The 26,633-nt window shown below is 39.4% G+C and overlaps 1 protein-coding gene across 1 annotated transcript in view; it reads right to left on the bottom strand.

The window, feature by feature from the left end:
* Positions 1-6,393: 6,393 nt before the first annotated feature.
* Positions 6,394-26,633, bottom strand: part of ROPN1 (rhophilin associated tail protein 1) — a 35,693-nt gene continuing 15,453 nt past the window's right edge. The window contains exons 2-6 of the mRNA XM_090266019.1: positions 16,339-16,466; positions 13,766-13,883; positions 12,361-12,522; positions 7,110-7,282; positions 6,394-6,596 (exon numbers count right to left, since the gene is read on the bottom strand). Of these exons, the coding sequence (XP_090122145.1) occupies positions 6,530-6,596; positions 7,110-7,282; positions 12,361-12,522; positions 13,766-13,883; positions 16,339-16,454 (636 nt within the window). The 5' untranslated portion in view covers positions 16,455-16,466 and the 3' untranslated portion in view covers positions 6,394-6,529. The remainder of the gene's footprint in view (positions 6,597-7,109; positions 7,283-12,360; positions 12,523-13,765; positions 13,884-16,338; positions 16,467-26,633) is intronic.

The raw sequence follows: 26,633 nt of genomic DNA on the forward strand, positions 1-26,633 counted from the left end.
CCTTGGTTTCTTTTTTCTTTTTATTATTGATTATGCTATTACAGCTGTGCCGATTTTTCCCCCATTGCCCCCCTGCATCCGGCACCCCCGCTCCTTCAGGCAATCCCCCATCATTGTTCATGTCCATGGGTCATTCATATAAGTTCTTCGGCTACTTCATTTCCTATGCTGTACTTTACCTCCCCAATAAGTAGTATTCTGTAACTACCTATTTGTACTTCTTAATACCCTCCCCTCTTCACCCATTCCCCCCACACCTCCCTCCCATCTGACAACCATCAAAATGATCTCTGTATCTATGATTCTATCTCTGCTCTTCTTGTTTGCTTAGTTTGTTTTTTAGATTCAACTGTTGATAGATATGTATTTATTGCCATTTTGTTGTTCATAGTTTTGATATTATTTTTCTTGAATAAGTCCCTTTAACATTTCATGTAATAATGGTTTGGTGATAATGACCTCCTTTAGTTTTTTCTTGTCTGGGAAACTCTTTATCTGCCCTTCGATTCTAATGATAACCTTACTGGGAAGAGCAATCTTGGCTATAGGCCCCTGCTTTTCATGACTGAATGATTCTTGCCAATCCCTTCTAGCCTGTAAAGTTTCTTTTGAGAAATCAGCTGACAGTCTTATGGGAACTCCCATGTAGGTAACTAACTAACTGCTTTTCTCATGCTGCATTTAAGATCCTCTCTCTATCTTTAACCTTTGGCATTTTAATTATAATGTGTCTTGGAGTGGGCCTCTTTGCATCCATCTTGTTTGGGACTCTCTGTGCTACCTGAACTTGCATATCTATTTCCTTCACCAAATTATGGAAGTTTTCTTTCATTATTTTTTTCAAATACACTTTCAATTTCTTGTTCTTTCTCTTCTCCTTCTGGCACCCCTATGATGCGAATGTCAGACCTCTTGAAGTTGTCCCAGGGGCTGCTATCCTCAGTTTTTCTGTTCTTTTTTTCTCTTGTTGTTCTGATTGATTGGTTGTTTTGCTTCCTTGTGTTTCAAATTGTTGATTTGATTCTTGGCTTCACCCACTCTACTGTTTTTTCTGACTGTTTCTTTTTTATGCTGTTCCTTGAGCAACGTTATAAGTTCCTTGAGCATACTTATAACCAGCATTTTGAACTCCATATCTGATAGAGTGCTTATTTCCATTTTGTTTAGTTCTTTTTCTGGAGTTATGATCTGTTCTTTTATTTGGGCCATTTTTTTCCTCCTTGTTTTGGAAGCCTCCTTGTGTTTGTTTATATGTATTAGGTAGAGCTACTTTGACTCTGTGTTTTGGTAGTGTGGCCTAATGTAGCAGGTGTCCTGTAGGGTCCAATGGCACAGCTGGCTATCACCCAAGCTGGCTACTCAAGGTGCGACTTCCGTGTGCACTGAGTATACCCTCCTCTTGTAGTTGAGCCTTGGTTGTTCTTGGCAGACCAATGGGAGGAATTTACCAAGGCCAGCCAGCTGAAAGGACTGGCTGTGACCACTGACTACTAATCTCTGCCCTCTGTGGAGGATCAGCTGGGCAGGAACAGGGTAGTGGTGCTCCGATGTGTTCTGTAGCTGTCCACTGGGTACACTGGCCCTGGGTTTTCCTGGGTGGTACAGGCCCATGTCAGCCCCCAACTGTGTTTTGCCCAGGGCCATCCTGCCTGAGCTATAAAGAGATCTGAGATGGCTGCTATTTGTGCTGGGCTTAGAGATTCCCAGGCAAAGCCAAGCTATGAATCTAGGCTGGCTGCTACTAGAAGTCCTGAGCCTTAGGGTCACTGAGGCCAGCTGTTGCTTATTCCAGAAGATTTAAGAAGTTGTGAAGCATGAACCAACACCAGCCATTCATAAGGAAAAGCAGTTTGGGTGGGCCCATAAATTGGGTGGGAAGGAGTCTCTGAGGATCTCCAAGGTGGCTCAAACAGTATTAGCTAGGTTGATGGAATCTCAGATATAGCACCAGCTTGCCAGCTCATTCTGGATGGATATGGTTTCTTTAATTCCATAGTTGTCAGACTTTCATTCAACTTGATTTCTGACTGTTCTGAGTGATGGTGGTTCTATATTTTAGTTGTAATTTTGATGTGGTGTTCAAAGAGGCAAGACATGTGTACCTACACCACCACCTTGATTGGAAGTTTCCAAATCTGGTTTCTAGGGTTTGTATCTAGATGGATGATGGGAGAGCTCCATATTTAATAGAGAAGTTTATGAACTCATTTCCCCCAATGTTCTATTATGAAAAAAATGGACACTAGGAACTCATTTTTGGACATAGTGATAAGGGATGCCTTGGAGCAGCAGTTCTCAACCTGTGGATCGCGACCCCTTTGGGGGTTGAACGACCCTTTCACAGGGGTCGCCTAAGACCATCGGAAAACACATATATAATTACATATTGTTTTTGTGATTAATCACTATGTTTTAATTGTGTTCAATTTGTAACAATGAAAATACATCCTGCATATCAGATATTTACATTACGATTCAAAATTACAGCTATGAAGTAGCAACAAAAATAATTTTATGGTTGGGGGTCATCACAACATGAGGAACTATATTAAAAGGGCATGGTATTAGGAAGGTTGAGAACCACTGCCTTGGAGTAATCAAGAGATACCAAGAAGACTACTGGATAGTTGAGTTTGAAGGTTGATGGAGAGGTGTGGGTTACAGATACACATTGCTGAGTCATCTGTGGTAACTGAAGCCATAGGCTTCTGAGTTTGCTTTTAGCTTACTTCCTGAAGAAAGCCCTTCCTTCCACCTTTCTATCCCACTCCTATAAACCAAGTCATGTACTTATATACTAGGATGTTATATATAGCATCACTTCTCATTTATGTGATTAGGTGTTTAAAGTCTGTCTTCCCAAGTAGAACTTAATCTCCATAAAAGCAGATATCTTACTATAGTATCACAATACATAGTATTATACAATGCCTTGCATGTAGAAGGGATTTTAAACTTCTTGAGTAAATAAATAAATCAACCAGTGTTTGGACTGCTTTGATGTATTGGGGCTGACAGCCACTTGAATGCTCTGAGACTCAGGATTACCCACAACTCACCCTTTGAGACTATATGGAAATTTAAGTCCTTCTGGTGTCATGGCTAATGAGTGCTTGGTTGAGATAGTGTTTTATAATTTAGTGCATTGGACCAATGGCTTTTTTAACTGGCTCACCTCTGAAGTGTGACAGTCTCCATTTATATTTAACTATATTACAATTTATAAGAAAAACTAAAGTTGCAAAGTATATGAAAATCTAAATGAAAAACACAGTTAAGATATATAGCTAGGATACAGAATTCAAAAAATAAGAAGCTGTAGACTGGATAATAAGTTAGAAAGATCTGAGATTGCCCTGTTGCTTTTGCTCAAGCCATTTGGTGTCTTCCGGAATTATTTCTAACTCAACAGTTCTTAAAACTTCTTGAGGTCATATTCAATTTTGAGAATTTGCTAAAAAGCTTTGTATTTTTCCTCAGAAAAAAATGTTAATGTGCACATTTCTGAAACATATATATGCATATTTATGTATATATGTGCATATTTATTCATCAGAAGCATTCAGGAGCCTCCAAGGATTTCAGGTTAAGAACCCCATTTTTACTTAATTCAAAATCAGCTTTCCCCATTTGAGTGTCCAGCTCCTTCTGTGGCAGGGTCCTGGTGATCTTGGAAGTTGTTGGTTAACTAGGGATTGTGAGGTGCCCTAGTGAACAGCATCAAGGAGAGAAAAGACACAGAGCACATAGAAAATGGAATTGAGCCATAATCTTTGCATTTCCCACTGAAGCTTTAAATGTATCTGCAGTCTCCACTTTAATCAAAAAAGTTTAATTTAGGAAAGAAAGAGCCCACTTCTTTTCCTTTATAAAATCCTGATTTTATTACTTCCTGAATGTTTTTCTTTTTCAGAGAGAAATAAAAACCATATATTACAGGGACATCAGGTTGACAGCTTAGCTTGGGTCATGCTAGAATTCAAATATTTCTGGTCATGATTTCTGGCAAGTGGGATGGGTCTGAAAAGGGTTTATTGGCAACAAGAACTAAGAACCCATTTGGAATGATCTCAGCACAAGGAAGAAAGAGCTGTTTTGGGCAATGTGTGAGGTTTGAGGGTCAAGCATGACTTTAATATAGTAGAGTGTCAGCCAATTATTGCCCTGCCTGACCCAAGTTGAAAAATGAGAGTGATTAGTATGCTAAAAATTTATTTCATTAAAATCTCTGTAAGGCATTGCAGCAGATGATGGTGGTGCCCCAATCCATATGCTTATTGTGAACACCTATGACCTCCTACCTGAGCTCTTGTTTTCTGGAGCAAAGGAAACAAGCTCAGGCCATGAGCTGGGCAAGCTAGAAATGCCAGAAAGTTAATACCCTTGGAAGCAGCCCTTGGTCAATGACAGATGGGAGCTTGGTGAGGAAACAGCCCTTAGCAGATGATGAAGATCTCCCTCATTCCTTAAGTTGGGATACTTCTGAGGCATGTTCTACACTGTCTCCCAGAGTCCTCCAGAAGGACCGGGCTCAAAAGATAGTAGGCTTGATAACACATCCTCTGTTAGCTTTCTTCCCATCACTTACTTATTCTGCTTCAATTCCAGTGTTCCTGGGATTGCCTCCCCAATACTAAACTGCTCGCAATTAAATCCTTGTTTCAGAGGCTGTTTCTGAGGGGAAGCTCCATACTAAGGTAGGCATTGAGCATACAAGACAGCACAAGTTTGGAGTCAGGCAACCCTGAATTCAAATTCCTTCTCACAAGTGACAGTGAACAACTTAATTTCTTTAAGACTGTTTCATCTATGAAATGAAGATAATAGTATTGACTTCATCAGGTCAATTTATTTTTAAAATGTTGAGAATGTATGTGAAGCATCATGGCTTGTACATAGTAAGTGCTTAATAAACGTTGACTAATATCACTTATATATTAATACAACATAGTGCAGGTCGAGGGCAAAGCTGTTTTCCACCCTTGAGGTGACTGCTGAAGGAGATTTGGAAGACGTGTTGTAGAGGTTGGGTGTCTGATGAGAATATGGGGTTTAGCGATATCAATGACTTAGAGGAAACATTGCCACAGAAACATTGCTTTTATTATGCTTATGAACTTAATTTGTTATCTTAGGGTCTTTCATATTGGGGTTGTTCTCTTTGCTCCCCTTCACTCCCACTCCTAGGCAAGATCAGATTTAAATTCTTTGATCACAGTGAAAGAGAAATTGACAGAGGAAGGAAGACTAAAGGATTTCATGAATCCTCTCATCCCCATTAATTACACTGCCAAGTTCACCTGCAGTGTTTCAACCTTTTCAAACAGCCTAAGGTCCCAGAGTGGATATAAATGACGGCCCGCTTTGGCTAAGATGGCAGATAGCAGGGAGAATTAATTGTTGCCATGCCCCTGCACGTGTAGCCAGATGACTATGGTTATAGGATATGTTTCAGCTCTTTTTATTGTTTTAATGTAGCTTAAGATCAAGGGCCTATGGTCATATCCTGTCACAATCTTCTTTTACTTACTTAGATCACTAATAGACAAAATTCTCCCCAATTTGGTAGAGGGATATATGTGTAAAAATGCACGCTAACATGATTTGTATACAAAAATAACTTTTAAGAGGAGATAGCATTACAGATAGAAGGGACCCAGCAGCCTTGGCACACCTGGCCTTGAGAACAATAGCCACAAGGCCTGTTAATCTCATCTGTTTCATGGGAGAAAGGAAAACCTCTCTGTGACCTTGTCAGCTGATCTTAAGCTCATGCAGGGAATTTCCTCTAGAGGGTCCCATTACTTCTATCCATGATGTCTGAAAAATCTGTTGATATTGACACTTCAATACTGATCTCTGAGACACTCAATTAGTACCCCTCAGGGCAATTTGCATTAAAGTGATTTAAGTTTATGTCTTAGTGTTAAACTGTGAGCTCCTTGAGGGCAGAATTCAGATATGATTTATTTGTACATGCCCAGAAGCCAGTACCGTTCCTGCCTACGGTTGCCAGGTTTCGGGAAGAACAATGAAAATATTATTTATCCAAAATTCAAATTTAACTGGCAACTGTATTTTATCTGGCAGTACTATCCCTGGCACATAGTCCACCTCAGTAAGTGTTGGTGAGTGAAGGAATGACTGACTGACTAGAGTTATACCAACAAATGGAGAAGTAAATTGGTAAAAACATGGATTGACCATGTAAAATGTACTCATCTAAGTTATGTCTAACAATCACAAAACATCAAAACTGCGTCTGGTTAACATTCTACCTTTGAAAATCTGCTTTCTCAGTCACTTTTACTTAGTATCTATATGGGAAGAATACTAATCTTCTATTAATGTTTTGTTCCAATAATTTTACATCTTAATTCCACACATTTCTGATTTTATATGTTTGCTTAATTGTTTATTAGTGCGTACCAGTTGTACAAGAAAATGGACATTGGGTCGTGTATGGAGATCAGTTATTCTGAAGCACAATCACCTTTGTATCTTCCTTTAGAATTCCAAAAATGTGCTTTTACTCCAGCCGAATCCTGGGATTTTGGGTAAAGTCATTCACCTTGATTAAGCCATCAGGACCAATTCTGTTTGGAAAAGATATATATCTGGAGTTAGTTCCTTTAACAATTAATCTTAAGAAAGAATATGTAAACTCTTCAGATGAATTCTGCTGTGGCTCCTGCCCTCATCTCTCACTTTTTCTCTGAACTCTTGACTGCCTGCTCTTCCTCCTCCACTCTTACCCCATTGGTTAAACCTGAATGCAAGCCAGCGTCACCTGGAGGGCTTGCTAAGATACAGATGCTTGGGCCCTGGCCCTCAGGTAGGTAAGTTCAGGGTGTATGTAGCCTGAGGAATTGCGTTTCTAACAGGTTTCCAGGTGAGGCTGTGCTGCTGGTCTTGGTAACACGCAGAATCACTGCCCTATACCATTCCTCCCTTTCCCTTTACCCTACTCTTTTGGATCCTTCTCTCTCACTCCCCACAATATTTCTCTGTTTCCAGAGCAGTATAATACAGTAACCTTGGTTTACCTTGGCTTGCTAGATTTATTTTCCTCATACTCTTTCCCCTCCAGTTGGTAAAAGTTTACGTACACTTCCTGCTCGATGTAGGCCAGCATCCGGCTGACTTGTGATGCGGAGACCTCCCCGTCCACTTCAGCAATATATGTGTAGAGAAACTGGAAAGTGCTAAAAGGGATCCTGGCAGGTCCATCATGGTCAGATGATAAAACTTCGCATACTGTCTTGAGAGTTTTGGAAATGGTCTATAAAGCCATAAGATTAAATCAGGAGAAAGTCACTATTTTGGACTAGATTTCTAAGGCCAGTTTAGATATGATACAGAAAACAAAAAATTTGCTTTCATAAAATGAAGTGGGAGTAGTATACTATTCTGGCAAGTTTTAGTTTCTTATACCCAAATGTTATTTAATTCAATCAGAAAATCTTGATCTACTGGGTATCTTTTTTATTTTCCTTTTCTTTCTTTGTTGGAGGGATATTGTCAAGGAATTAAATTTATAAACTGCTGGATACTTTAAAATATTTATTATTTTAATCAGAATGACCTTACTCAAGGAGAATTTGATTTGCATTCTATAAAATTAAAATTATTTATTATTCTTATTGTTCTCCAATATTATCTCCAAGGGGATGAGGTGATTAGTTTAGCAAGATATTTGGAGCAAATGCCATTGGGACTGGGGGAAGAGAGTAGGTGAATGGTAATGCCCTGGGGAGATAAGAGTCCCAGATTCAGGAAAAGTGGCACTGAACAGCACAATAAACCTAGTTCTAAAACATGGATTTAAACAAACAAACAAACAAACAAAAACCATGTGGCTCTATATAGTCAGAACCACCCAGTACTTTATCTGACACTGACCTTGCAGTTGCTGGGAAACATTAGTAGGTGATGAATGCTAGAAGTTTTCATGGGAGGACCACTACAGAAGCAAATATTCCTTACAATGAAACTTGAACTTTAAAGAATCATGTTCAGAACCGAGGCTTTACTTATAGTTGTGAAATGATGGGATAAAGGAAAGAAATAATTCAAAGAAAAGATTGCTTAGCTCTGAAGTAGCAAAGATAGGTCAGCATATATACTTTGGTGTTTTACTAAAACAGATGATGTGCAGCTTCTCCTCAGATATTCTCCAGGGATCAGTGAAAAGTTAGTCCTAAGTGGCAAACTGGGAGAAAGAAGCAGCAGCTGCTATAACTCCCCAAGTGGCTGGCCAGTGTTCTTCGTTTGCAGTTTCTTTTTGCTGTTCTGCTCCCTTCCTCTCCCTGAGAATTATGAATGCCCAGATGGTGTTTCTTTCACTGTGGTATGTGTTACCCAGGGAGGTACATCTATATGTGAAGCATATGAAGATGCTGAATAAACTTGACCCAGCTTCCTGGAGACACAGTTTTACCTGATGACAGGTAATTTAGACATTAATTAATTGTAATTGATTTAATACGTATTTTTTTTTTACATTTTACAAACATTGCTATTTTATGAAATAGAATCTTCAATGTACATGAGATTTAAAATGCTATACTGCTTGATGTCAAAGAAATTTTAGGTTTTCAGCAAGCCACTTTCATTTACTTTTTCTTGCTCTTGGGAGTCCTCTCCTAGAAATCACTGTGAAGCACTGACTGAGGCAGTGTGCCAGGCATTACCATGAAGGGGGTTGGGAGGCCAGGCATACAGGAAGCTGGGTAAGAGGCTGTCAGTGGGAATGTAGTGCATGCATGTAAGATGAGGTCAGCATGACAATGGTTTTGGGTAGATTCGCAAGCATGTGTGCACTGAATTTCTTAATTACCACCCACGGTGCATTCTCTCTGCTTCTCTTAAAACAACAACAACAACAAACCCTACTTCTGTACTGCCTTTGTCCTGTTGTCTTCTTCCTACAGTTTCATCCAAATTGAGGTGCTATTATGAGATGATTTGTGTCTGCCCAAAGTTCATATGTTGAAGACCAACTCATATTTGGAGATAGAGCCTTCTAAGAGTAATTAAATTAAAATGAAGTCATTAGAGTGGGCCCTAATCCAGTAGGTCTGGTGTCCTTACGAGAAGAGGAAATTGGAGAGGGTGGGAAGGAGAAAGAGGGAGAGAGGAGGAGAAGAAGAAGGAGAAGGAGAAGAAGAAAGAAGAAGAAAGAAGAAGTGGAGGAGGAAGAGGAGGAGAGATAACAAATGCACACAGGAAAAAACATGTGAAGAAAGAGGGAGACATTGGCATTTACAAGACAAATGAGACTATTCCAAGACACACCTTGATCTCAGATTTCCAGCCTCCAGAACTGTGAGAAAATAAATTTCCATTGTTTAAACCTCCTAGTCTGTGGTACTTTGTTATGGCAGCCCTAGAAAATTAATACAGATGTTTTCTACCCCAAACATCTTTTATTGATCATTCAAACAAGCCTTCAAATTCTATTACCTTCATAAGATTTTTAAATATTTTAAAAGATTTAATAAATGGATGAATAGATGAAGGACTCTCTGGACTGGAGCTTCTTGGTAAACTTAAATAAATCTAAACAGAAATCTACATTTTGACGCACAAGATTTTTTGGTCAGATGGGGATTTACTTCATAGAGATAGCCTTTCAGCATCTTATGAGCCTCATTTTCAAACTTAGAGGTGAAAGGCTCAAAAAGTGAATTATTTGCTAACAAAATACGTCATTCCTTCCAGTGAACACAATTACATGATCTCTTTATATAATTGGTCTCAATGGAACAGAGGTGCTGTAGGCTATTCTAGAAGAAGGGTGTGCTGAAAGGGAAGAGGAATATAGCCAGAGAGCATGACTGGCTGGTGAGCAGGCAAAGAAAGGAGGGGTTTCTGGGCTTGCCTCTAAGGATATATGGATTAACTAGAATGCAAAACCTCCTCTAGCTGGCAACATCCTGACCACCCCGACATTTAAGTCCCCAGCAGTAGTCTAACATGAAACAAATGGGTATAGCAGTATTGGTTCCTGGATTCACATGGCACCCTCTATTTACAGACTAGACCTTCAGGCTGACTTCACCTCTGGGTGTTCTTTGACATAGAAATGATGAGGGGCAAAGTCATCCACTTCAGGACCTCTCAGAATTGGAGGGGGTCCACTCCTATCCAGAGCCAGGCCTGAGGGTGTCTCAGTGGAAGCAGAGAAGGGGGAATAGAATTACAGAATGTTAAAGATGAAAGAACTTCATGGAACATCTAATTTAGCCTCATCATTTGAGCAGGGAGGTAGAAAGATACAATTCACTTCATGGTTTCCCTTCCCCAATTTGGAAGGCAGCCACATCAAAGCAAACCTAGCAGCTGCACAGTGAGCTAAGCAGAAGGAGGGATGGGGTGTGGCTTTCCAAAGTCGCTCTTGGTTCCTGTGAGGTATGTGGACCAGGAGAGGACACAGACATCTCACAAGGTGCTGAGGGGCTGTGAAATAGACCACCGAAGCCAAAGAGCAGGTGAGGGAAACCTGGAAGAGACTGAAGGAGGCCCTGAGCACCAGCAAGAATGCAGATGAGTCGGTGGGGGCTATTGTACTGCAAGAAAGGGGGGATCAAAGACGTAAGTTGCAAACAGCTAGTGACCACAAAGATGAGTATTTACTTCCAGGCAGATCAAAGAGGACCAAGGAATGTGGGAAACCCTTCACTTGGGTGTCCTAAGGTCCTAGAGTTACCCCTTTCCTAATACTGTACACTCAAATGCCATCATTTTTTTTTACAGTCAATTGATTGAAAAAAATTTTTTCAGTTACAGTTGACATTAAATATTGTATTAGTTTCAGGTGTAGAACATAGTGGTTAGAGATTTATATATCTTACGGAGTGATCCCCCAGATAAGTACAGTACCCCCACATGACACCATACGTACAAATTACAATATTCTTGACTATTTTCCCTATGCTGAACTTTACATTCCCATGACTATTAACTGCCCATTTTCAACTGCCATCTTAGAAATAGGAGTGGTGAGGAGAAACCTGAGAGACTGGACAATTTACCTTACAGCTGTTTCAGTAATTGCATCGGACAAAAATTTCTGAATTGGATTGAATCTACTTATTTTCTTATTCAACTCTTTGTGGGTGGGGTAAATCAGGAAAATCAGAATTAACTACAGATAAAATAAAATTCCCCCACTCCCCAGACATCTCTGATTGTGCTATAAATAAATTTGTGACCCTATGAGACTTTTATAAAACTGACCATTTTTAATTTTCCCTCCTGTGATTTCCCCCAATCCTTGGGGCTACTTCCATAGAAGTGTGATGATGCTGAGTGGCAACTCACCTGCCCCTCTGCTGCACTTCCCTCTTATCTCTGGAGGAGAGTATTTATTCATTATATAATGTTGCCATAAAGAACAACGAAGACAAAAACAAAAACAAAAAACCCACAAATGGCCTCTCCTCTTTTCTAAAAAAAATTAATATGATAAAAATTTCAGGGGAAACCCATTTTTCCAGAAACAAAAATGCCAAATATGCATTTCAAGCATATTCAAGAAGAAAGAATAAGATCATGATTACCTTTTCATACCATTTGGTTTTGGCAGAGGCAATAATTTTCCCATTAACTTTTAAACTTGTATGTTTTTCAGGGATTTTTTAAAAACAATGTTCCTGATGAAGTCTCACTTAAGTTATAGTAGTGTTTAGCAAGAATGAGTCCCATATAAGATGATACCTAAAACTTTAAAATATATATATGAACTGGTTGAAGTATCTTTTTCTTTAAAACAGTAAAATGACTTTTCTAATTGTAAACCAAGTCAAATCTGGAAAAGGCATAAATTTCTATGAGCACGTTGCATCCATGATGATGTCACGACTGTATCTAGACACAGCTTCATCTCTCCTTTCCTGCTCTCTTATCTCTGACGCTTTATCCAATTATGCTTATCAAGTAGTTTTATAAAAAGCTGAAACTCTTTTTTAAAAGTCTCACATTGGTATATCTTCTAGGTATCTGGAACCCAAGTATAAGCAAATCTTATTCCACAGCTGGGTCTTTGTTATCTCTGGGAACGTGAATGGAGGGAGTAAGTGGTGATGGAAATAAATCTAAGTGCAATGATTGAAATTCATAAGCAATCCAAAAGCCACATTTTAGTCAACCTCTCCCCAGAGCCTGATGACAGTTTTCTTCTCTCTTTCCTCCTAACCCTGGCTTCTGGCTGATGAGCTGAGAAATGACCTAATAAGGACAGAAGGAGTGGACAAGAAGAGATACAGCCCTGGAGAATTGATGTGTACATAGATGTACTGCCCTTCCAGACCCACAGATGACCTCCCATTAAGGACAAAAGAATTAAGGTTAACTTACAACACCAAGAGAGCTGCAAGCAAGGGCTAAAAACTTCAGCCACTCAACCTCCTCCGTGAAGCGGCCCACATTGATCACACTATTAAACAGCTCTGGTGGGAGACTCAGCACTTTCCATATCTGGGCAAGCTCATTGACATGGATGATCAGTCTGCCACCAACCTGCAGGGTAGTAGACAGACACAAGACAGAGAATGAGGAACAGGATGAGAGCAAGCCCTGAAAAATCCCTGCCCAGGGAAGGCCATGTGTTCTCCCAGCACCTAGAAAGAGATAGGCATGTCAGGGGAGAAAAGAGGACTTTGATTAGTAGTTATCTTTGAAAGAGTAGAGAAATATTCATCCAGTGAAGAACATGCTAAGATATCATTTAATCATTTTAACTTCAGATGTCAGAATTATGAGAAAAATGTACACTTATATTTTTTCTGATGCTTTTATAATCTGCTGTTTCATTCCTAGGTTGTCCCTAGAAGGCACATAGGGCAGTCTGAAATGAAACCAAGGGGCAGAGGACTGTTTGAGACCAAAATTAGTAGTGAAACTAGCACTAGGTGTTAAGTCTCTTGCCTCTAGGCTTCATTCAGTTCTTTGTGCTAGACCTCACATGCACCGTTCACCCTTTCCCAGGAATAGCATGGGGTCTATGTCTGGATTCTTCATGTTGCTTGGCCCCAGATACCTCAGACCTCTGCCATGTCCACTGCACAGGTACTGGGTGGGTAAGAAGGAAAGGGAACAAATGGCCAGCTGTTGGCCAACAATACAATAAGGGTACAGATGCCCCAGTGAAGCATTACTACACCTTCTCAGGCCCTCTGATTGTAGTGAAATGCCAAGCCTCTGGCTAATCAGTCTGAATCACTCCAAACTGCTCTGTCCTGGATCCTAAAGCAGTGTCTCACGGTGCTAAACCATATTTCCTCCTCCATTCTCCAGGCAGCTCCCAGGACAACATGGCAGTGAAGAGAGTCAGAGTTATCCTTAAAGTGAGACTATATCCATCCGCACCTGGAATAACTGAGGAACTACAGATATGTCCCTCCCCAAACTGCGATTGTCCTCATCTGATGATCTTGATTAGTAAGGGACACACTGTCAAGGGATGTGGACCTGCAAAAGCACTTTCTGGAGAGAAGGAATTAGCATTTCCTGGAGCCCCTGGACATTCTGCTCATTTCAGGGAAATCTGGGATGATCCCACTGACAACTCAGCTTGCTGCCCATTTCAATTTCATACCTATTTCCCTCAGGGAAGAGTTACCTGAAGTGCATTGTTTAGTGAACTTTAGGATGATGCTGAGTGGCCAGCTGACTAGTCAGGGACACATTGGACTTCAGTCTGTACCTGCTGGCCTCGACATTGTGCCCACATTTCCACTTGATGCTGCAGTACGACCCTTACCCTAGAATGCAGGATCTTCAACAGCTCAGGTGTAAGCTCTGCGAAGTTAGATGAAGCAACTGGCTCAGACCGATCTCTCACAGGAGGAATGTCTCTGTGGGATATAGCTGCAAAATAACTAGAAAAAAAAGTTTCATCATTGACAGCACATATGCAGCGAAATTCTTGCTGGTGACAAATTAAATATATGAGGTCTGTACAGAAGGTACCCAGCCATGTAATATGAAAAATGGAGATATGTATTGAAGAAGATACAAGATACAAGAAATACCGTACATAGAACAATGACGCCTCAGTCCCCTGCAAAGTGGGCACCTTGGAACCTCACACGACTCTCCCAGTCGCCATCAGCTGCCCCATCATATTTTCCTGAATCTCATTAACAGTCTGAAATCTCTTCCTTTTCAAGGTGATTTTAGTTCTGGGAAAAGCCAGAAGTCCCAGGACAACAAATCTGGGCTGTAGAGGGGCTGAGTCACCTGGATGATGTGATGTTTTGCCAAAATACTTTGCACAAGATGTGATACATGAGCAGGCCCATTGTCGTGATGAAGCTGCCCAATCACCAGTTGCCCATAGCTGCGGCCTTCTGAATCACCCAAACAGTTTCCAAGGAGGAATATTCAAGCTTTATGCAAAATTTGATGCAGATTTTCTGCTCTACTTGCTCAGCCATTTTGAATGCAATGGCCACACAGTACACATGCTCACTCAAGGACATCTACTGCCCCCATTGACTAGTATAGTGAAGTCATCATTGTTCACACATGCGCATTCCAGTCCACTCTCCTTGGCTGCTGGGCCACATCAATGTCGCACAAACTATTCTCATTATATTAACAATGGCTGGACTTTTTCCAGACAGACATCATATAATTTATCTCGGAAACACTTTGTGGAATTCTATGCTCTAAAATGCTGCAGGTGTGTAAGTCACATAAGACCATTTTCTAAGAGCTTTTCGATGTCTGAATAGATGGAGAGTGCTCTTAGGTCACATTCTCCTTTTTCACTGCAGTTGAACTTCAAACTAACTCTTCATGGATAGCTAAAAAAATTATAGCATATGGTATAATACAGGAGCAAGTAGGCTACAAAAGTGGAGTGTTTTCTTACATAAATGTCAGGGACAATATCAAGAAATGTCATTTTTCTTGCTATAAAATAGCAGCACAAGAACAATAAAATGGGGTTTTAAACTATTGTATAGTATAAAATAGTCTTCCTGAGATGCCAAAAGACAGTAGTTTTCTGATGCTGAAGTTCAAGCTTAGAGATAATACATAAAATTTAGAATGTAGAACTAAACAGGCCTCATTACTAGCAAAGCAACCCCATTTTTGTCTCTTTTTATGAGCATTCGCTGGCTTTTTTCATTCCATTTGTAAAAGCTTCATCTTGGCTCAATCCAGGAGCATGAGTACACTGTCTCAGAGCCTCTAAAAGGCTCCCCTTAGATTCTACTATGACCCTTCTCAAGGTGTCCGCACCTCTTTCCCAACACTTGCTCAATCCACCTACTCAGCCTCACCTCTCCCTCTCCCCAACCCACCAACTCCCATCAATAGCCTCTCTTACTCCCCTTTCCCACTGAAACACTACTATGGAGGTCATCAAACAGTAAAAACAGCCTGAAAATCATCTGAGAGGTCTGGTTAGCTCCCAATTCCTGTTCCAAGTCTCAGTTCCCCAGTTTCCATGAGGTACTTTGTCTAAAAAGCAATTTCAAAGCTGAGAGACTTTCTGTATAAAGATATTTTAATCTGGCCAGCAGCTATTGTGTAAGTGCCTTCCATTGAGCAGCCTCTGCGGGTCCCTCCTGAGAGAGGGCACCTGTGTTTGAAGCACACTGTTGTCAGCCAGGCCAGGTGCTCTGCAGTCCTTATCACTCTGTTTTGCTTCATTTCTCCAGAATGGGATGTGTATTGTGTGGACAAGTCAGTTCAAAGAAACACGAAATAGAGTAACAATTTCCCCAATGACAAAATACAAAAGGTCAGTGGTTGGGCAAGATCAAATTTTAACAGCAGTGGATCAAGGTGTCTCATGAAGGGAGTGAACCAGCTTGGACTAGCCCCATAATCAATTCACCCCGTGGGCTGAATGCAGCCCTCCCCTAGGTGCACTGCTGTCGCCTAGTGGTGAGACGGGAGACCGAGGTCCTCCTTTACATCAGGCAAAGGCCTGCCCAGCTCCAGGATTTTGAACTTTTCTTTTCCCTGGGACAAGGGGCTGGGGTGCAGAGGTGGGTGATGTGTGCATGTGCTGATGCGATGTGGTAATCTGACTTACTGATTGCCCCGGGGCACTGCCTGTTGCCCTAGTGACCTATTGTTCAGTCTGGTTCACTTAAGGGCATCTCATCTTCACCCAGTGTGATGGATTTATGTATGGAGTTTAAAGCACCAAAGAAATGTGAGAGCTGAACATCACCAAGATTATGCTAATCAGTCCCAACTCCCAGGCTGCATCCATGACAACCGCCTCACAGTCTTCCAAGACCTTCCCTCCTCCAGGCCCCATCTCCACCTCCAATGGAAACCAGGGGTTGAAGGTGAGAAAGGAGTACGTACTCAGCAGCCCACTGAATGAGATCCTGTGGCTGAGTCAGAATGGCGGCTTTGGTAAATTGCTTCAGCAATTCTGGCAGCTCCGGGGGAATGCATATTTGCTTATTCGTCTGAGGCATTGATTGATTAGCCTATTGGCAGAGAAAATAAGTAAATAAAATGGGAATATTTGAATCATAAAATGACAAGAATCCTGGATGGGGGGGGCACCCAACCTGTTTGATACTCTCAGTACTGAGGTTCACTATCCCATAAGACAGATGCATTCTACTGTTACACAGTTCTGAAGTTAGAGTGTGGTTTTACTAATCCCTGCTTTTTGTTGGAAATAATTGCTCTTTAACATTAAAGAACACACAGAATACTTACTCATCAAAAAGTAGAGATCAACAAGAAATAAGAAAAAACAAAAACAAAAAAACAAACAAACAAAAAACAACCCTTCTAATGATATCACCCTAAATATTGGGTGTCTCCTTCCAGAATATTATCAATGTAAAATATACTTGTATAAATAAAAATGGAGTCATACAAGACAGTTTATTAATTCCATAGCATATTGTGAACATCTTCCATGCCATACGAGTCTTATTGGACAAGTAAGAGTGAAGCAAAATTTATTCTGTGAATCCTCTATTATTTGGCATTAGGTTATTTATAAATAAAAATAATCATTAAGAAGCCATTTGATGAGCATGTCTCTTTACATCTGTATGTACTTACCTACTCTAATTGTAAAAGAGAAAACTTGGACATTTCACTCAAAAAGTTCCAGGACAAGTTGAAACAAAATATGAAAATCCATACATGCTCTATACACAAACAACAGATTGAAAGATTTTGTCTGTTTTAGTAGAGAAAGTGTCTAGGTATTCTGAAAAGCCCTCCCTCAAAAAACCAACCAACCAACAAACAAACAAACAAAAAAAACCAAATACCAAGATGTAGAAAAATCCCAGCAAAATATATATGCAGTAAAATTTCAGGAGTAATTACTATAAAAGTATTACCACCACCAACCTAGTAAAGAAGAGATAAGAAATTAAGAAGAATAATAGCAAAACAAAACAACTTGATCAATCAAAAGAAGTAAGAAGGGAGAGAAAATCACATAGGAAAAGTGGATAAATAACATGATAGAAAAGAATCCACATATATCAGTAATCACAGGAAAGAAAGAACAAAAGAGAGAGAGAAAGAAAAGAAGAAAGAAAGAAAGAAAAGAAAGAAAGAAAGAAAGAAAGAAAGAAAGAAAGAAAGAAAGAAAGAAAGAAAGAAAGAAAGAAAGAAAGAAAGAAAGAGAAAGAAAGAAAGAAAGAGCGGGCAAAGGGAAGACATACTAATACAGAAATTACCAGAGTGACTTTTTTAAAAATTCAGCTATAGGCACATCTGAAATGACATAAGGACAGAGAAAGACTGCAGGAAAGTAATAACCAAAAGAAAGTTAATATAAACATGTTAATACCAGACAAAAGAGACTTTAAGGCAAAATTCATTATTAGGAATAAAGAGGGCCACTACATAATGATGAAAGCTTCAGTTCCTGGAGAGGACAGCTACAGACATCACTGTGGGTGAATCTCACAACACTAGCCAGAAAGGCAATAATATTATAATAAAAAAGCAACAAATGATAAATTCAAAATGGTTCTTATCTTGTGTCAGGGAAGGAGAGGGATGTCATAAGGAAGATGCAACAGGAGTCCCAATGCTATTAGTGATGTTCTACGTTTTAAGCTCAATGGTGGCCACCTAAATGTTTGTTTCATTACTTCTATGCTTGTATTTACATTTTACATTTTATTTTGTATGTCTACAGTATTTTATAATTTAAAAAGTTACTAATACAAGTTGGTTTCCTCTGATAACTTTCCAATACATGTTATTTAGCAAAGGGCATTGCCTTATTTTCCTCGTATTGTCTGCCAATGTATTTTTTTGAATTGTGGTAAAATATACATAACATAAAGTTTAGAGCTTTAGACATTTTTAGGTGTACAGTTCTGTGGCATTAAGCACATTCACAATGTTGTACAACCATCACCACCATCCATCTCCAGGACATTTTCATTTTCACAAACTGAAACTATTTATCCATTAAATAATAATTTTCCATTTCCCCTCCCCTGAAATCCCAGCAACCACCATTCTATTTTCTGTATTTATGAACTTGACTACCTCATTTAAGAGGAATCACAAAATATTTGTTCTTTTGTATCTGGCTTATTTCTATCAGTCAGCATAATGTCCTCAAGGTTCATCTATGCTGTAACATACGTCAGAATTTCCTTTCCTTTTAAAGCTGAATAATATTGCATTGAATTTATGTACCACATTTTGTTTATACGTTCATCTGTTGTTGAACATTTGGGTTGTTTCAATCTTTTTGCTATTGTGAATAATGCTGCTATGAACATGGGTATGTAAATATCTCTTTGAGTTCTTTCTTTTAATTCTTTTGGGTATATATTTAGAAGTAGGATTACTAGATTAGATAGTTGTTCTAGTTTTAATTTTTTGAAGAACCATCATACTGTTTTTCACAAAGGCTGTACCCTTTAATCATTCACATATATTTTGACAGGATCTTTTAGTTGTGAAGTTCTTTGATTTCTATTCTGAAGGCTCAGATGGCCTCACGTAAATGAAAGAAAAAAAGGCCCAACCCTAATGAAATAGGCTTCCACGATAACACTAACAATGATTACCCTTGCTCAGCATAGACTAGACTCAAACAAAATCTCTACTTCACCTCATTGCCTCTTCTAGCAACTGTTCTGTGACCTCTCATCATCTTTGGCCAAAGAATCCCTACCCTAGAAAATTCTTCATACCTATTTATTGTCCTTTATCCATGTTCAGTTCTTCTTTAATCTCTTGCAATTTTTTCTGCTCTCATTATTCTATTGCTTCCTTAAAATTCATCAATTACATCTGTTAACTTCTGATCTGTGCCAGATACAGTGTGAAGTGTTTTGCATATATGCTCTCACTTAATCCTTAAAATATCCTGATGAGGTAGACTATATTATCAACATCTTACAAATGATAACCTAAGAGAGAGAACAAAACTTTTGAAATGACATGTAATTGAGATGTGACAGAGGTAGGATTTGAACAAACACAGTCTGAGGTGGATAGTAGCCTGTTCAATATGACTGTCCTGTCCTTGAGGCTTTCTCTTTCTTTGATGGTATACACCATTCTTGCTTTTCTATCTTCCTTACCTCCTCTGTCACCATAACTTTTCTTCCTTCTTCCTCCTACTAAATGAGTTCTCAATCTTCCCAAAGCAGAGTTCAGCATTCTAAGCTTCTGTCTTTCTACTGCTCTTATTAGAGAGTTCATATCCTCTCAAGGCTCCATCTATCACAAAACTGTGCTGACTTCTCACTTGTGCTTCCATTCCATACTTCGTACTACTTCAAGGACACATCTCAAAAATTCATTCTCCCTCTGTCAGTCGAGTCCCAATTTTGTTTCTGAACACACTGTCACCATTTTCTCAGTCATTTGGAGTAAAAGTCCTTCAATCTGTTGAATCTGTCACTAAATCCCATTGATATTTCCTTTGAAATATCTTCCCTTCTCTATTTTCACTCCTTTTAATTTGGTTCAGCTCCTCACCACCTATTGTGCAGCCTCTTAGCTGGTATCCTTGTCTCTGGTCATTGTCTGGTCTATTCTGATCAGTGTGTCTAGATATACCATCTATATTGCTGTTAATAAGTCGGAGAGCCCTCTCTTAAGGCAATCATATCCTGACTTTCAAGGTTCTCCACGATTTTTCACACACATAATTTTAAACTATAAATTTTCTACTAGCATTTACTAACACAAATTTCCAAGAGGAAGTTTATTCTGGCTTCTTTCCAAGAAAGTAGCTGTTCAAAGGTTAACATTTTCTCTTCTATTGTTAACAGTATCCAATCTTGCTTTTCTCTTTTCCTCAAGATGTTGCTAATTCTGATTTCCTCTTCCTTTTCATCTATTCAAACTCTACACACCCTCAAGGTTCATCCTGAGCCCATACTATACCACAGGCCCTCCTAGGAGATTTGGGTATCATCAAATAGTATTTGGGATACATGGTTTTCTATTTCATCCCATTCTACCTTTTATAGATCTCTAAAGTTGAGCGTCCCACAAGTGATCATGGCAGAATGGGTTAGAGGTGTACCCCAGAGACTGATGGCTGTAAACTTTTTTTATAGTGATACAAAATTTACAACCATTCACAAATTTAAAATAGTTACAATTCTACTTAGATACTGTTTGGATCAGTCTGTAAACTTCCAGATTTCAGTAATTGTTGTTTTTGTTCTTAAAGTTTTATGCAAAGCACCTGCCAGTAGAGATATTAAAACCATAATTTGATTATTGCTTTAGTTCCAATGTATTATCAGTTATAATCTTTTGAGAATATGTGTTTTTTTCTTTTTAAAAAAAGATTGTATTTATTTTTAGAGAGAGAGGAAGGGAGAAAGAGAGGGAAAGAAACATCGGTGTGTGAGAGGAATATCTATTGGCTGCCTCTTGCACGCCCCCAACCAGGGGACCTGGCCCGCAACTCAGACATAAGCCCTGACCAGGAATCAAACCAGCAACCTTTCAGTTTGTAGGCCAGTGCTCAACCCATTGAGCCACACCAGCCAGGGCATGAATATGTGTTTCAAATATGTAGTTCTTCTATTTAACTTGCTCTTATTTTTCACATTATTTTCTCCCAACAAAGAAGGTGTCTGTGCTTTCATCATCATCACCACTACCGTCATCATTATCAGTTCTCTCTAATAAAACATAATTGATTTTGTTCATTTAAAAAATTATGACTTGAGCCCTGGCCAGTGTGGCTCAGCTGCTTGGAGCATCATCTCATAAACGGAAGGGCTGTGGGTTTGATTCCCAAGTCAGGGCATATGCTTAGGTTGCAGGTTCAGCCCCGATTGTGGTGCGTACAAGAGGCAACTGATGGATGCTCTTCTCTCACATCAATGCTTCTCTCCCTCTCTCTCAAATCAATAAGCATGTCCTTGGGAGAGTATTAAAAAAATTGTGACTTGATTTATATATGTAGTTATTCTTGTTTTTTGATGTAAAATATCCAAATTCTGATTCTTAACTGATTTTATAATGACATCATTTGTTTATAGAAATAAACAGTGTTTGCTTCCAAAAAAATGATAACGGAAAATAATTTATTTGGTTCAGAAAAGAAAATTTAGACCTTTAATATCTTATGAAAAACACTTTTAAAATGTTTTAGCTATACTTGAGTATAAGGAATATTTATGTTTTGTGAAAAATCTAGCATTTCAATTATTAAATTAAATGATACTTCCAAAATTCCCCCTTATCCAATGTTTACTTTAAAAAACTTTTATGATTTAAAATAGCTTAAGAAAATGGACCTTATTTCCTTTGAATATTGATTTATTATAGTAAAAAACACCTATGTCTTCTAAAGTACTTTACATGTTATTTATTTTCCTACCATTAAGTATAATTTAATTTTAAATATCAATAATTTTAACTATCTAATTATAGTTGAATACTTTTTAGAGATTCCCAAGACATATGCAGTAGTTAAAAATATAAAGTATATATATAGTTAAGTCACTTATTAGGCAATATAGTGAAGATTATTTCAAATTTGGAATTGTTTGCCTTAATAAATTTTTTCTTTCTTTGCCTAACTAATTTATCATTGAAAAGTTATCAAATGAAAAAAAAAGTGCCAGGTAAATTATGCCAGAGTCTTAATAGAAAATATCTTTATTATACAGAGAATCTCTTAAGACAGTAACCCTTAAAGTTTTTGGCCTCAGCATCCCTTTACATTCTTAAAAGCTATTTAGGCCCTAACCAGTGTGGCTCAGTTGGTTGGACATCATCCCACACAGTAAGAAGTCACCAGTTCTATTCCTGCTCAGGCACATGCCTGGCTTGTGGGTTCAGTCCCCACTTGGGGCACATAGGAGAGGCAACCAATTGATGTTTCTTTCTCACATCGAAGTTTCTCACCCTCTCTTTCTCCCTTCTTCCTTACTCTCTAAAAATAAATAAATAAAAAATATATTTTTTAAGTTACCAAGGACCCTAAAGAACTTTTGTTAATGTGCATTATGTCTATCAATAGTTACCATTTTAGAAATTTAAAATATTTATTTATTTGAAATAAAAATAAATTCTTTACTTGTTAACATAAGTAATGTAATTTTATGAAAAATACTATAGTTTCCAGAAACAAAAAATCCTTAATGAGAATTGAGACATTGTTGTACATTTTTGCAAATCTCTTAGAAATGGCTTAATAGAGAAAAAAACCCTAAATTCTCCTATCTGCTTTGCATTCTACCTGTTTTGATATCACACATCATGTATCCTCTGGAAAACTCCATTGTATATTCTTAAGAAAAAGAGAGTGAGAAAGACATATAATATCTCAGTATTACCACAAAACTAGTTTTAACTTCATGGACTCTTGTCCTATAAATTCTCAAGGAACCTTAGAAGTTCCTGAAACTGCGCTTTGAAAACCAGTGTTTGAGATAGAAGATGGCAGAGGAGTGAGGGGAGGCTGCACTCTCAGGCTCCCGAGACCCGTCTGCAGTTTGGACTAATTGCAGACAGAACATCTCAGTGAGCAGCTGGACACTGGCAGGAGTCGAGCCTTGGCACTGCTGGATTAGAGAAAAACCATCTGGGAGCGACCTGTTTGGTGAGGATAGCAGAGGAAAAAGGGACGAGACAAGATTTCTGACTGGGGCGGCTGCCCAAGCTGCAGCTGGAAGTACACAAAGGCTTTTTGGCAACCACAGGCTTCCCCAGAGAGGAGTCGGGAGGAGAGCGGATCTCTGCCCACTGGCAGAGATGGGACTTGACCAGGTGGCATTGGTGCTGAAGGACAGGAGACAGCGTACTGCTGTGCAAGTGAGAATGTAATTTTCCTTTATATTTTTCTCTTGTGGACTGCGGAGAGGGGTGGAAAGTTTGGAGGTGGTAGGCCATTCTTGAGGAGCGCAGGCGCAGAGGTGCGCTCGTCCACTCCCCAACCCTCCCCTTGGGTCGCGGGGGCGCGCAGAGGAAAGTGCCCTCATTCACTGTCCCAGGTACAAGGGGCCACGAGTCCAGATGCCCCTCGGACACACCCCCATAGACATAAGATCAGTGCCCCAATGGGCACAGGGAGGGCCCACTGAACATGCAGAAGACCATGCACAGACACCCCTGGTCAGCTCCAGTGGACCCCAGGCCAGAGCACAGACCACTTGCTCAGGCTCTGCTCATGCCCGCGCAGGCGGGTGCGGGAACAGCGGGCGGCAGTGACTCACAGACGCTCACTTCCACTGAGCACAAGTGTCCAGGGCCCCGCCCTAAGAGGCGAGAGACCAACTCCTGGAGTGCGGCTCGGTGGGACTGAGACTAGCTCTGGGGCTGCCTTGCGTACACAGGGGTGCGCGAGTGCGGAAGCACCTCAGCTGGCTTCAATAGGCACCAATCGCTCACTTCCACTGTGTCCAAGTGTCTGGGGCCCCGCCCTGGGAGGCGAGAAACCAGCTCCCCTGACCGCAGCTCGGCAGGCCCCAGGCAAGCTCTCAGGCCATCCTGCGTGTGCAGGGGCGCGTGCGCAAAGGCACCTCGGCTGGCTCCAGCGGGTGCCAAGGGAGCGCGCCCTGCCGGCCACCACAAGCGCACACTGCTGCTGCAAGGAACAAGAACCTCTGACCCACCACATTAGACCAGCTGGGGACGCAGAAAAAGAAGACGACACATGAAGGCTGAACTGAGTAAAAACATTCCTTTTTTCCCCCCTTCCTTAAAAAAGAGAAAAAAGAAGAGAAGAGAGGCAAGAAAGAAAACAAACTATATCTCTAATTTGTTTCATACAATCTTTCCTTCTCATCCTTCCTCTTTAATCATTATTTGTTTGTGTGTCTAGTTTAGCCTCCCTTTCACTCTAAATAAATATAATATAACTACTATATCAATCCAATACTATACAATCCGACTTTCTTACTATATTCTGCATTTTCCATCCTTTTCTTCTATTGTTATTAACATACAATGTAAATATTACCTACTGTCTTGCATAGTCTCAACTATTATTAATCTATCATCCCCTCTATCAAAAATAATATTTTTCTTCCCTAAAAACAACTCTTATCTATTCTTTCTATAGTATAAAAGCTCTAATCTCTCTACATTTATATTAATACTGGCTCGTTGGCTGACGATAGTGGGATAGAGTGTGGGAGATATTTTTGAGGGTGTGGGTCTCCTGCCTGGGCTGTGTGTTTATGTTTTTAACAGCATCTCCACAAAAGAACTCAACACAAAGTGGATAGAGTGACTCTCAATCAACTAGCCAGTAGAAAGATCCTACCAAAAAGCATCTGAAATATAACCAGACAGCATAAACAAACAACATAAAGGGTAACCCAAGAACATCAGGCTCAGGAGATCAAAGAGACTGCACCACTGAAACCCCCAGATCTCCTATAAAGAATCTCATACCACAAAGGTGGGAAGTCAAAGCACACAAACCCAAAAAACAAAAACAAACAAGAAGAATTCAACATGGTAAGATGCAGAAACAACCTCTTAATGAAAAGTAAAAAGGAATCCCCAGAAAGAGAGATAGATGGAATAGACATAGCCCAAATGTCAGACACAGAATTCAAAACAATGGTGGTGAAGAAGCTCAATATACTCAACAACCTCAAAAACAACTACGACAACCTCCAAGGAAGTTACCAGCAGCTCCAAGAAAATTAGAGGGAACTTGCAGAGAACTACACCAGCATAAAAAAAGACATAGAAACTATTAACGAGAACCAGGCAGGAATGAAGAATTCAATCTCTGAACTGAAAAACACAGTAGAATCAGTCAAAAGCAGACTAAATGAAGCTGAGGATCAGATTAGTGAGTTAGAAGATAACGTAGAAAAAAATTCCCAGACCATACAGCAAAATGAAAAAGATTGAAAAAGTATGAAGAAGAAATAAGGGAATTACAGGATAACATAAGGAATAACAATATTAGAATCACTGGAATTAAAGAGGGATCAGAAGAACAAGGAATAGAAAAACTGACAGGAGAAATAGTGGCAGAAAATTTTTCCAACCCAATGAGAGAAAAAGTTATACAAGTTCAGGAAGCACAGAGAGTTCCAATGAAGAGGAACCCCCAAACCCACTCCAAGGCACATCATAATTAAAATGGCAACATTCCAAGACAAAGAGAGAATCCTAAAAGCAGCAAGAGAAAAAAAGCAAATAACATACAAGGGAGCTCCGATAAGGCTATTGACCAATTTCTCAACAGAAACACTACAAGCCAGAAGGGAATGGTCAAAAATATTTCAGGCAATGAAAAACAAAGGCCTACAACCAAAAATACTCTACCCAGCAAGGCTCTCATTCAAAATGGAAGGTGAAATAAGGAGTTTCTCAGACAAAGGAAGACTAAAAGAATACATATCCACCAAACCAGCATTGCAAGAGATGCTAAAGGGAATGTTCTAAGAAAAAAGAAGAAAAAAAAAAAAAGAGAGAGAGAGGAACAGAGGTACAAAGGGAAATGAATAAATACATGTCAATAATAACCTTAAATGTAAATGGATTAAATGCTCCAATTAAAAGACATAGGGTAACAGAATGGATAAGAAAACAGAACCCACATATTTGCTGTCTACAAGAAACACACCTCGAAACAAAAGATTTACATAGACTGAAAGTAAAGGGATATAAAAAAATATTCCAAGCAAATGGACCTAAAAAAAAGAGCTGGGATAGCAGTCCTCATATCAGATAAAACGGATTTCAAAGGAAGAGCAATAAAAAGAGACAAAGAAAGACATTTCATAATACTTAAAGAATCAGTCCATCAAGAAGATATAACACTGATAAACATATATGCACCCAACATAGGAGCACCCAAATGCATAAAGCAAATACTAGAAGACCACAAGAAGAAGATTAACAACAACACACTCATAGTAGGGGACTTCAACACTCCATTATCAACAATAGACAAACCATCGAAGCGAAGAAACACCAAGGATATACAGGCTTTGAACAACACACTAAACCACATGGACTTAACTGATATATATAGAACTTTTCACCCCAAGGAAGCAAAATATACATTCTTTTCAAATGCACATGGGACGTTTTCAAAGACAGACCACATGATAGGACACAAAACAAGCCTCAACAAATTCAAGAAAATTGAAATCATATCAAGCATATTTTCAGACCACAATGCCTTAAAACTAAAAATCAACATCAGA

This window comes from Furipterus horrens, unplaced genomic scaffold (genome assembly GCF_987537825.1).
Source record: "Furipterus horrens unplaced genomic scaffold, mFurHor1.1.pri manual_scaffold_1, whole genome shotgun sequence".
Taxonomy (NCBI): Eukaryota; Metazoa; Chordata; class Mammalia; order Chiroptera; family Furipteridae; genus Furipterus; species Furipterus horrens.